Here is a 12,792-nt window from a genome sequence, read left to right as displayed (position 1 = left end):
GCATAAAGGATGTGGAGAACTGAATGCTGCACATGCGGCCTCCAAGGTCAGGGACTGAGCCTCCCTGAATTACTCTCTTCTATGCTCTTCATCCTTAAAGCTATGCACTGTTGGGATCTGAATGACACTAAAGCAACTGGTCTCAGGAGGAGCTGTGGATATTGGGCCCCCAGGGAAACGGACATTATAGGAATCAACCTGTGACCAGCTCACTCAGGAGCCTGCATCTGTCAGGGCACAGCACCTGGGCCTCTTCCCAGAGAGGACTCCTCTTGAACAGGAGCCTGTGGACTTGTTTAGCTTGTCTGCATTTCCTGAGGACAGACTTTCCATCTTCAATATCCAGGTGAGATACTGGAATCGTTCCTCTTGATGAAAACCAGGTAACAGTGTCCCTTAGCAAATGCTTTGAACTTGAGGGCAAGGATGTCACTCGAATTTCATCCTGAGCAGCCATAAAGGGAATAAGAAAAAGGGGAGAGAGAAAAACCAATCCCCCATGTTTGAAATTCCTAAGAAGTCTGCTGGTGTGGTTTTCTAACAGCCTTACTGCTGCAGTCTAAAAAATTTTTCTTCACCCAACATTTATTAGAGATTCTTCAACAACATGGAACCCAGAAACCACACAGCTGTTCCAGAATTCCTCCTCCTGGGACTGACAGAGGACCCAGCCCTGCAGCCCCTCATCTTCAGCCTGTTCCTGTCCATGTACCTGGTCACCATCCTGGGGAACCTGCTCATCATCCTGGCTGTCATCTCCGACCCCCACCTCCACACCCCGATGTATGTCTTCCTCTGCAATCTGTCCTTTAATGACATCTGTTTCAGCACAAGCACGATCCCAAAGATGCTGGTGAACATCCTAACAGAGGTTCAGAGCACCACATACACTGACTGCCTCTCCCAGGTCTGCTTTGTCTTGATTTTTGGTGGTTTAGAGAATTGCCTCCTAACAGTGATGGCCTATGATCGCTATGTGGCCATTTGTCATCCCCTGAGGTACACGGTCATCATGAACCCCTGCCTGTGTGTCCAGCTGATTCTGATCTCCCTGCTCATCAGCACTGTGGACGCCCTGCTGCACACTCTGATGGTGCTGCGACTGTCCTTCTGCACAGAAGCCCTGGAGATCCCCCACTTCTTCTGTGATCTTGCTCAGGTCATCAAGCTGGCCTGTTCTGACACCCTCATCAATAACCTCCTGGTATATTTGGCATCAGGTGTATTTGCTGGTGCTTTTCTCTGTGGAATCATTTTTTCTTATATTCACATTGTGACCACTGTCTTGAGAATGCCATCATCAGGAGGAAAGCATAAAGCCTTTTCCACCTGTGGGTCTCACCTGTGTGTTGTCTCCTTGTTCTATGGGACAGCTTTTGGGGTGTACATTAGCTCTGCAGTGACTGACTCCCCCAGGAAGACTGCAGTGGCTTCAGTGATGTACTCTGTGGTCCCTCAGATGCTGAATCCCTTCATCTACAGCCTGAGGAACAGGGACATGAAGGAGGCCTTGAGAAAACTAATTGATAAAACAAGTTCTCTCCTATGATGCACTCACATTTTGGGGGGAATTATGTTTCTAGTGTTCATAAAAGAACGGAAGGACTGGTGAGCCAGAAAGCCTGCTACTGCTATCACTGAATTTTCCCAAAGTGAATAAGCAACATAATGAGCAGGTGCATTGAACTTGGTTCAGATCCTGACATTGCTTCATGGTTATCTCTATGAGGGTTTCCACACGATTTCAATGATCTAAACACAACAGCTTTTCTCAGGTCCCATAGGATCCGTCTGAAGCAAATGTTCTGTGGTACATTCTCACAAGAAGGTAGGTGGAGAAGGTAGACAGGGAAGGGCAGTATTTAAACAAAGTGGTGTTTTTGAATATGGAATAGTTTCCAGCTGTCCCCCTGGTTGGGATCTTGTTCATTTCATCTTAAACTTAATCCTATTGTGAGGATAAATGCAAAAGCCTGAGTATTCATGCCCTGTGAAGCCACAGCTGGGACCTGTTACTGCTAATCCATATCCTTCAAGGCAGTAAGAACACCCACCATCTTAGGGTCATTATCCATAAAGTTTCATAATTAGATGATGTCATAGAGGAGATTCTGTGATAGTTGAACTTGATTAGTGAAGATGCCTTCCATCCTAATAAAACGAAGAAACCCGATGTTAATATACTCAAGTAATAAAAGAAACAGTGTAGTGGCCTCAGTGATGTCCACTCTGGTCCTTTACATGTTGAACAGGGACGTGAAGGAGGCCTTGAGGAAGCTTATGAGTAGAACTGCTCCTATAGGCCGTGTCTTTGGCTTTTGACTTGTATTTCTAGATGAAAACAAACTGACAGGTTTCCTCAAGACCCACAATGCCCTGTGATTCTGCCACCCCATGTTCCTAAAATGATGGGAAAAGGTGACAAACAAGTGCATGTAAATTTCTCTTGAAGCATGACACTGAGTTTTGTCCAAGTCTGTGCCGTTAGACATAAACTTTCAATATTGCAAACACAGTTTCTTCGCTCAGGTTTTATAGAAGTGTAGCCTGAAGGAAGCGTTTAGATCTAGAAAACTTGTGTTGGCACAGTCTTAGAAACAGGCAAGTTGGAGGACGGGAAAGGCTGGGGAAATATGTAAGCAATGTACTGTCACCTAGAACACAAACCCTCCCAATCACAAGTCGGCGAGAATAGAAAGGCTATCTGCACTTCCTCTTGGATTTCAAGCTCTTCTTTGGTTTTTGGACAGTTCTATAACTCAAGAAGGTAGAGTGGGCTGGGAACAATTTGCCCAAGTCAAGGCCTTGTGTGGAGACCATCTTCAGCCTGGTCCCATGGTTAAGGCCACGGGCACTGATCTCACTGGTGGACCCCTGTGAAGCACAGATACTGCATTCACACCCAGGGAATGACTGAGATGCCTCCTGGGAAACTGTGTCCTTATGAGGTCACATCAGCATCCACCCTGTTCATTCGCACTGTGATAAAGTGCAAATGTTTAGATTATCTCAGTAATGGTTTCGAAATAATGGTTTGGAACAAAGAGAATTTTTTTCCTTAAAAGGTAAAAGGACTTGAGGAGTAGGAAAGAGAAGTTTCCAGACTTGTGGTTCCCCTGAGTCCTACAGGAGGTGGACTCTTCTAAGGAGTGCTCTCCTCATCCCCAGGTGTGGCCACAGATCCAGGTGCTGTGCCTGGACATGGTGCCAGAGGCAGAAAGCTGAGGTCCCTGACTTGGTCCACAGACCACAGACCTCTCTAAGGATTTGTGTAGAAGACCTCTGTGTCATCTGTGGCTTTATTTATTCATTTTGGTGGTGTTGGGGATTGAACCCAGGGCCTTGTGCATGTGAGACAAGCACTACCAACCGAGCTACATCCCCAGCCCTGAATGGTGGCCTTAAAATTGATACTTCCATATCCCGATCCTCTTCACTTGTGAATGTGAGCATGTGTGTGGGTGTTACTCCTGTTGAAAAAGGATTTTGCAGACAATGATCTTATCCAGATGATATGTCAGTCTGTAAATGTAATTGCATATATCCTCATCAGAGAAGTAGAGAAATTTGACTACTGCAGCCAGTTTTGTTTGTTTTTGTGACGTCATGGCTTAGAACACCACAGGCAGACACCCTGCCACTGAGCTCCTCCCAACCCTGTGGTCAGTTTTTAATGCTAATGCCCATACTCCTTCCCCCTAAACCTTATACAGAACAGTAAGGCCTTCTTATCACTCATTCTTACATGGCTGAACAAGTGATTGCAACCATTTTCTTCTCTTTGACCTTGATAGATGATTTCTGCATCTTGGTTGTCAAGGTCATAAATGATTTCTGCATGTTGGTTGTCAAGGTCATAAATGATTTCTGCATCTTGGTTGTCACTTTCATTGGCGTAGCTTTGAGAGTCCATCACTTTGGGGGGTTTAATGTACTTTATTTTGCATGCTGTATGGTGACAGTAAAAACTCAGTCTTCACAATTTTGATAAAATTTGTGTATCTGTTTTATTGCCATTATGAATAAAGCTGAATGGATATTGTCTTTCATGTTTCTTCATCAAAATGAAACATGTCTGACTTGGGAAGTAATTATTGGCTACAAGATCTTCCTTCCTTTGGGCATTGCTAACTAGCTTGCTTACTTTTCTGTTCTTCCTTTTTCATATACTGGGGACTGAAATCAGAGACCCACTAACACTGAGCTATACCCCCAGCCCTTTTTATGTTGTTTTGAGAATGGGTCACACTAAGTTGTCTGGGATAGCCTTGAACTTGTGATCCTCCTGCCTCAGTCTCCTAAGTAGCTGGCACCACAGGCTTGTACCTCTGTGACCAGCAAGAGTGTAGCTTCCTTCAACCAACTTACAGGGGCAAGAATTTGACAATACAACCTCATATTCTCAGTGAGAATGAACATGAAAAAGATAGAACATAACAAGTCCTAGAGAGAATGTGGAGATAGGAACTCTGTATATTCTTGTTGAGAATTTAAATTAGTGCAGCCATATGGAAAATATTATGGGGTTCCCCTCAAAACTAAAACTAGGGGTACCACTCAACCCAGGAACTCCTTTCTTGAGTATCTACTCAAAGAAAATGAAATAAACAGGTGAAAAAATACTCCACCAGTATTCCCAGGTCTGTTGTGCCAGAGGCATCAAACGCACACACACACACACACACACACACACACACACACACACACACAGAATAAATACTATCCTATCATGAGGAAGCATGCAATTTTTATCATTTGTGACAAATGCAGGATACTTTGAACACCGTGTAAGTGAGATAAGTCAAGCGTAGAAAGAAAAACATAGCATGATCTCACACAGAGCAGGAATCTCACAAAATTGTTATCATAGAAGTGGGAATAGAATAGTGGCCACCAGATACAGGGATCACAGGAGGGAGGGCAGAGAAAGGGATATTGATCACTAGGTACAGGGTTAGGGTTTGATGGGAAGAATGAGCTATGGTTTTTTCTGGCCCAGCAAGGTAAACATAATTAACAGAGATGAATATCTTCAAATGAAGACAGAAATATGAATGTGCTCATCAAAGAGCAAAGATAACATTTTAGGGGATGGATATGCTAGTTAACCTGAGTTATCACTACTCAATCCACAAAAGAAACAAAACATCACATTGTACCTCACAAATACATACAGATATTTTGATCAAGTCAAAACCAAATCAATTAGTTGATTAAAGACAACTTTTACAGTTGTTCTTGGCTACAGTCTCCTAGAAGAGTCAGTCTTCATTACTTGGACATAGCATCATCGTATTTTTGCTTGGAGAGATACATTCATACAGGCTCTGGCTTCTTCTACTTGCAATGTCATGTTTGCCTTTTATTCTTTTTGAAACTGAATTAATTTTATTATTTCACATTACTACTGTTTTGTGTTTTAAGAAAAATTCCCCATGTTTTATAAGCCCATTGAGAACTTTAGATATTTTATCTCCCATTCCTCTTCTTATAAGAGACCGAGGTTGAGATGTGAAGGAAGATATTTGATGCTATTTGATCTAAATATTAAATCATGCATCTTGAAAACTGAAAGATCATATAGTGTGACTTATGTGGGCTGAGGGTGGAGCTCAGTGGTAGAGTGTGTGCCCAGCACCTGTAGGGCCCCGGGTTTCATCCTTGGCACCTCACAGAAGCAATGAATCAACATAAGGTGAAATGTGTTTGTAAGCACACGCAGAGACTGAGCTTTTTCAATGGACAAGGTTTTAAAGTGAATGCCCACATGGAGCAGAATCTCCACACATCGAATGATAGCTGAAATCTGTCCGTATGCGCTAAGCATGTGAATCCATCTGTGTATTACCACTTTTTGATGATTTTGGAATTGAATCAACCCTTCTGTGAAAAAGAAAGAACTGTGATTTCAATTCACGGTCTCCATTGGTGAGGAAAAAGACTCTTTGACAAGACTGAAAACTTGTTTATAAAGTTCTAATCAGGGTGTCGTTGTCCTGTCTGTATATTTGGCATTCAGTGTTAATCCTACACTAGATGAGTCTTCTGTGAAAAACACAAACACTGGAATTAAGGTTCAGTAAGCATTATTGATATAGAAGAGAACACTCCCCCTTTGGCTCATTTAGTCTGATGGTACGTCCTGAGGACAGAGGTTCCACCCTCAATTTCCAGGTGAGATGCTGGACATTGTTCCTCCTGAAGTCAACCAGGTAACACAAAGTCCCTTATTAAATGCCTTGGAAGGGGGTGAGTGGATGACGGCAATCAGATCCTGGGAAACAGGTAGGAGTGTAAGAATCAGGGAAAAAAAGGCATGATGAGAAGCAGCCCCACTCCTCTCCTGCCCACTGTGAGACCCCATGACATGTTCTCCATCCTGTTTCTCCCAGGACTGACCAGTTCTCATTGTCTGGTCTCACCCTGTTCAAGGACAGAGCCCATAACCTTCAGAGCAGGAATCTGCCCCTTCTCCAGTGTAATGACAGTTACAAAGCATTCCAAAATTCACTTGAGTTCTTACAGATATGCTGGTGAGGGGTTTCGTGAGTCTCTTCGTTGCCAGGGCTGACATAACCGAGAACCACAGACTGGGCACCATCACAACAGAAATCTATTTTCTCACAATTCTGGAATATAGAAGTTGGAACTCAATGTGTCCACAGGGATGGTTTTCAGATTCTATTCTAAGTGATACTGCGGCTGTCCATACTTTCAGTATCTTTTCACCCCACCTGGGTATTCATTTTAAACCTTGTCCATTTAAAGACCTCAGTATCTGTACATGCTTATCAACAGTTTAGATATGAGGTGTTCCCCCACATCTCACGTGTACGACAATGCAAGAAAGCTTAGTGGTGAGATGGTTGGGTCACCCGAGCCCGAACCTCATCGAGGCATTAATCCACTGATGGTTTAAGTGGGTGGAACCATAGGCAGGTAGGGTGTGGCTGGTTGAGGTAGGACAATGGGGTGTGATTTGGGGGTTTATATTTTGTCCCTGATGAGCAGAGCTCTCTCTCTGCTTCCCGATTGCTATGTCCTGAACTGCTGTCTTCTGGCCAAACTTCGTCCATGATGTTCATCCTCACCTCTGCCCAGAGCAATGGAATAGGATGTCTATGGAATGAGACCACCAAAACCATATGTTTATTTAAGCTTCCTCTCCCTTACACATTTCTTGTCAGGTACTTTGGTCACAGCAGTAAAAATGCTAACTAAAATATTACCTAGTCTATATCAGACTCCTCCATAACACGGAAGCTAGGAACCAAACGTCTGATGCAGAATCCCTTTTTCTTGGATTGACAGATGATCTAGAGCATCAGCCCCTCCTCTTCAGCCTCTTCTGGTGCAGGTGCCTGGTCCATCCTGGGAGATCTGCTCATCATCCCAGCGTTCAGCACTGACTCCCTCCTTCACAGTCCCCTGTATTATTTTTTCTCCAATCTGTCCTCTATGGACATGAGTTTAACCACCACCAGAGTCCCATAGACGATGAACGCCCAAACACAGGATCAGAGCATCATACAGAGTATACTTCTTCCAAGTTTGTTTTTTTTCTTATTTTTACTGATTTGAAAAAATATTTCCTTGTTGTGGTGACTTCTGACCACAGTGTGGCCATTTGTTGTTCCCTGATGCACAAGGTCATCAAGAGCCCTGGCCTCACTGCCCTGCTGACCACTCCCCTGTTCCTTAGTGTTGTGCATACTCTACTTCAGTCTGATGTGCTGCAGCGGTCCTTCTACATAGACCCTGAGGTCCCTCACGTCCTCTGGAATTTGCTCAGGTCATTGAGCTGGCCTGTTCTGATATCCTCATTAATAACCTGCTGATATCTTTGGTGGTTGACCTATTTGCTGTTTTTTCTCTCACTGTAATCATTTTCTCTTATGTTCACATTGTGTCTTCTGTCTTAAAAAAGGTCACCATTGGGTGTAAAGCCTAAAGCCTTTCCCACCTGTGGGTCTCACCTGTCTGTTGTCCCCTTTTTCTATGGGACAGGTTTTGGGAGGTACATTAGCTCTGCAGTGACTGACTCCACCAGGGAGACTGCAGTGGTCCCCGTGATGTATCCTGTGGTCCCACAGATGCTGAACCCCTTTATCTACAGCCTATGAACAGGGACATGAAGGAGGCCTTGAGGAAGCTCATGTGTAGCACAAGTTTCCCCTGTGATGTGCATTGCTTTGGCCTTGGTTTTCTGCAGTGATTCACAGTGAGGGGATTCCTGGTGAGCCAATCACCTGATACTCCTGCCACCACATTCTGCTAAAAGGAGGAGATAATGTAATGACTAGCTGCAATTTCACTTTCTTTGAAACTTTCCAATGTTTCATGACCATCTCTGCAAGGCCGACACATGACTTCAATTCTCAAAGCATAATTTCTGTGCTTGAAACTAAAGAGGCCAAGCTTGGAGCACGGGTGCTAGTGACAGCATCTTTTTTTGTGGTGTGATCTCAGAGCAAAGCAAGTTGAGGCAGCAGACAGGGCAGGGATAATTATTTAAACAAAGCAGAGGGAAGATGAAAGAGGTCGTCAACAGGTGCAATCTTGTTATTTGAAATGAAGAATCAATTGTGGTGTTTAATGGCATATTGAGGCAAATATAATTAACAACAATTTATTACATTGTGGCATAGGAAAAATTATAAATGCAATTTCAATAGGGAGTAACAGCCCTGTCTGAAATATTTGCACTTGACATTCATCTGAAAATTAACTAGAATCTACTGTGCAAAATATACAAAGTAAAAATTCCAAATATTTAGAAAATACATGATGATTTTTCAAAAGGAGAAACTAGGTGTGCTTTCTTTTCTAGAAGATCCTTGCTAGCATTTATAGTATTTTACTAATGTTTAGGACATATGTTCAAATTCATATTGGAATCAGACTTTGGGTTCCCATGACACATATAGAGATGCTTTTGTGTATAGATGGAATGGAAGGTAGGAATTTATTGGAAAAGTGCCATAAGAAATGTGTGCCCGGGGGCTGGGCATGTGGCTCAAGCGGTAGCACACTCGCCTGGCATGTGCGCAGCACTGGGTTCGATCCTCAGCACCATATACAAATAAAGATGTTGTGTCTGCCAAAAACTAAAAAATAAATAAATAAAAAAGAAAGAAATGAATGACAGTCCATCTAACAGCGAGAAGCAGAAACAATGGCGAGAACGGGGTGTTGTGTGGGGGGCCTCAGGGGTCAGGAAATCACCTTCCTTGACTCCCCACCTGTGAGGAGGTTTGGAGTTTGTCTTGAAGGATGTTCTCTCCTGGGATCAGAAGGAGAGTAAGACTGCTGTCTAATGAGCAGCTTTGGATATTGAGCCCCAGGGACACAGAGACTGTAGGAGTCAGCCTGTGGCCACCTCGTTGACAGCCCTGACTCAGCCAGACAGCAGCACCTGGGCTTCCTCCCAAAGATGAGGCTTTCTCACTAGGAATGTCACCTCTGGGTGACCAGGACTTCTCTACCTCCAGGTGAGAGGCTGAGCCCACTGCCAGTGAGGTCCGCCAGGTAACGGACGGCTGCTGGGTTAGTGCTGGGGAGGGAGGGCAGGGGTTTCATGAACGCTCGGCCTGGGGGAGCAGGGAGGAGAGGACGAGCTTGGATCAGGAGAAACTGCCCTTGACTCCCCTGTCCGCTGTCCGTCATGCCCTGGACAAGCCCTCGAGTGCCTGCACACCAGTGCTCACCAGCTCCGATGCTGCTGGCCTCAAGGACAGGATCCGTCTCCTTGTGAGCAGAAACCAGCCCTCCCTCTAACGCAGCGGCTGTTTCTAAACCTTCTGGTGTTGGCTAGAGTTCCTGTGGGGTGCCCAGGAGGGCTCTGGGCCAGTGTGTTCACCTCCTGAGCTTTCTACACAAACTAGCACAAGAGGGACACGGGACACTGGGAGTTTATTTTCTCACCGTTCTGGGGCCAGACTTCCAACAACCACAGTGTCCGCAGGACAAGGTTCCTCTGAGGCAGTTCTTTATGGTCATCATAGATGACCACCTTCTCCCCACCAGGTTCATTTTACACTCTATAGTCAATAAAAAGAGGCAGTCCCCCTAGCAACCATCAGCCAAGGAATGTGGAAATCAATTGTGGCAATATAGCAGAATAGTGTGTATTTAAGTTAAATGAAGAAGCACTAACTATGTCATCAATAATTAAAAAACAGATGCCCAGAGAATGCCAATTAAAACTAACATACACTCTAGACTTGTTTGTATAAAGACTTAGGGGCTGGGGCTGTAGCTCAGTGACAGAGCTCTTGCCTAGCACATGTGAGATACTGGGCTCCATCCTCAGCACCACATAAAAATAAATCAATAAATAAAGATATTGTGTCCATCAACAACTAAAAAAATATTTTAAAAAAGATTTAAAATGTGGAACATTATCAGTGATTACTTGCAAGATAACTACCAAATTAGTAAAAATAAAGTGACAATAACATATATCTTGTTAGCATGTTCATTTTATTAATGTAGTAAAAAAATCAATTTTGTGCAAATGTGTGATGTCAGGTGGGAACTTCATTTCTGCCCCTTATTTTATTTAATAAAAAGTACCTAGCATGTATATGCTCACAGGATTGGTATGATCCTACAACATGTATGATCAGAAGCATGAGAAGTTAAAGCCCATTTTTGTAGGATGTGTCAAAATGCATTCTACTCTCATATATTACTAATTAGAATATATTTTTAAGAATGAAAAGAAAATATCTCAAGAGAGTCTCCTCAGGATAGGAATGTGTATGAATTTTTCATGATGCCTATTGGATGTCCAACCCTACTTTACTCTGTTTTCTTTTACACATAAATGTCCCATAAAAAATAATGTGCACCTGTGCAGGCTCAAAAATACTGAAAAATTTTCAGGGTATAGACATGTTCATACAAAATTTTTCTTAATTGAGATACCAATCATTTTTGTGATGCAGCTAATTTATTTGCCATTTAATTCATTTTCATTGCTGTGTACATTACCATCTTATGTCCAGTCCTAATTAATTGTTGCTATAATTGACATTTCTTTCCTCCTTTAATTTTCTATGTTAATAATATTGCCACCTGTAGTTCTAGTACAGAAATTCCTCCCCAAAATATGGTTTCATCCTGATAAAGACACCGTCTCTGTTTGCTCTAATTACTTCCTTCCCTCTGAGAGGCTAAAATGTGTGCTATTGCTCATGGAAGACACACTCACACTCTGTCCCAACACACACACACACACACACACACACACACACACACACACACACACACAGGATAGGCAATGGCAGGACAAGGATTCTTCATTTCCTGGATGCTTTTGCTCAATTCAATCCTTATCATTTGCCACTTCCCCTAAAAAGCCTCCTCTCCAGGTTTCATTGCACAAAGAAAAGTTGTAATCATTTCAGGTATGCAGTGGTGCATTTGGGGCACACATTGTGAAATAATTACCACATTGTAGCTAATTGACACGCCCATAATGCAATGAGGACACCAGTCTTCTCATCCAGGTGATAATGTCCCCATTCACAAACCTAATGCAGCAGCCTGGACTAAATTCAGAATGTGGCGTCTACCATTGCAAATAATCATCACGGTCCCACTGCTATTCTTTGCCCCATAATAGAGGACCATTGCTGTGTAGGGACTCACCCATTGGGACACCAGTTTACCTAAGTCTATTATGTTGTAATTGTATCTACCAAAGTCCAACAAGCTCTGTCTATTTCCAGGAGACCTTGCACCTCATTTTCTCTCTCATTTAGTTATTGTGTCATTTGCTGGTTTATTGAATTTAATGACATGCTACCAACCCCACTGAGGGAAGAAATTATCTTCAGATAAGACAAAGAACGTCACTGTCATGGTTACTCCACTTCTCTTAGAAGAGTTACTAAAGCCAATCGCTGGAGTTTCCAGGAGCCTTATGAGCTGTCAATTTATGAGCAACCTAAAGGAATATTTTCACTCCACTTCTGAAATCACTCCACCTGCTACAGTTAACTTACTGATGGAAGTGGGAAGGTCTAAAAATCCAGGGGATATTTGGGGTTATATTCAGAAACAAAGTATCCCAATTATAAAAGGAAACTATGGCATGGCCATGGTCATTAGGTGGTGCCGATTCTGTATGTCCATAGATGTTAGCAGAGATTGGTCAAGAGAGTCCCCTCAGGACTCAGAGGACCTGAGCTCTGACCAAGTGGTTGCCACACTAACTTGCTTCCTGCTGTCTGTGGCTTGTTCTCTGGGGTGCAGGATCCTGGGAGCAGGACTAATGCATTTGTACTTAGATAAGCCCTTCAGGGGATCCTGAGTCATGGTAAAGGCAGAGAGCCTTGTACTGAAATGGGCTTGATACATTTATCCTCACCTTTGTTTTTGTTGAAGGAGGAAATATTTTCAAAGGAAATCTGTGTCTTATTTTTTGCTACAGTCTCAGTACCTGATAGAAAGCATGGAAAAGTGTTGGTGCTCAGTACAGGGAAAGGACGGTAGAGGAGCTGAGGAGAGCACGGGAGAGAGTTTATACACAATGTTACATATTCAGGTTGCTCACAAGAGAAATGTTTTTTAAAGCACTTATTCTCAAAATTCAGGGATTTAAAATTCACCTAGAGTGTTTGTTAGACATACAGTACTGTCCTCATTCCCAGACCCCATAAAAGGTAAGCCCAGAGTGTTACCAAGAAGTTATCTGTGCACACTCAGGTGATGCAGGCTGTAGCTCCCCTAGAAACCACCTGATTCATTTTTTCACCCGACATTTTGGTAGGATTTACCAGTGAC

At 43.2% G+C, this 12,792-nt stretch overlaps 1 protein-coding gene across 1 annotated transcript; it reads left to right on the top strand.

Moving 5' to 3' along the window:
- Positions 1 to 607: 607 nt before the first annotated feature.
- On the top strand, positions 608 to 1,549 carry LOC101977634 (olfactory receptor 7G2). Its single transcript, XM_005342125.2, has one exon. It carries the CDS (start codon positions 608 to 610, stop codon positions 1,547 to 1,549), a length of 942 nt encoding a protein of 313 aa, XP_005342182.2.
- Positions 1,550 to 12,792: the final 11,243 nt, after the last annotated feature.

The sequence above is a fragment of the Ictidomys tridecemlineatus genome, chromosome 2, assembly GCF_052094955.1.
Source record: "Ictidomys tridecemlineatus isolate mIctTri1 chromosome 2, mIctTri1.hap1, whole genome shotgun sequence".
Taxonomy (NCBI): domain Eukaryota; kingdom Metazoa; phylum Chordata; class Mammalia; order Rodentia; family Sciuridae; genus Ictidomys; species Ictidomys tridecemlineatus.
Note: the sequence above shows the minus strand (reverse complement) of the source record. Positions and strands in the feature narration are given on the sequence as shown.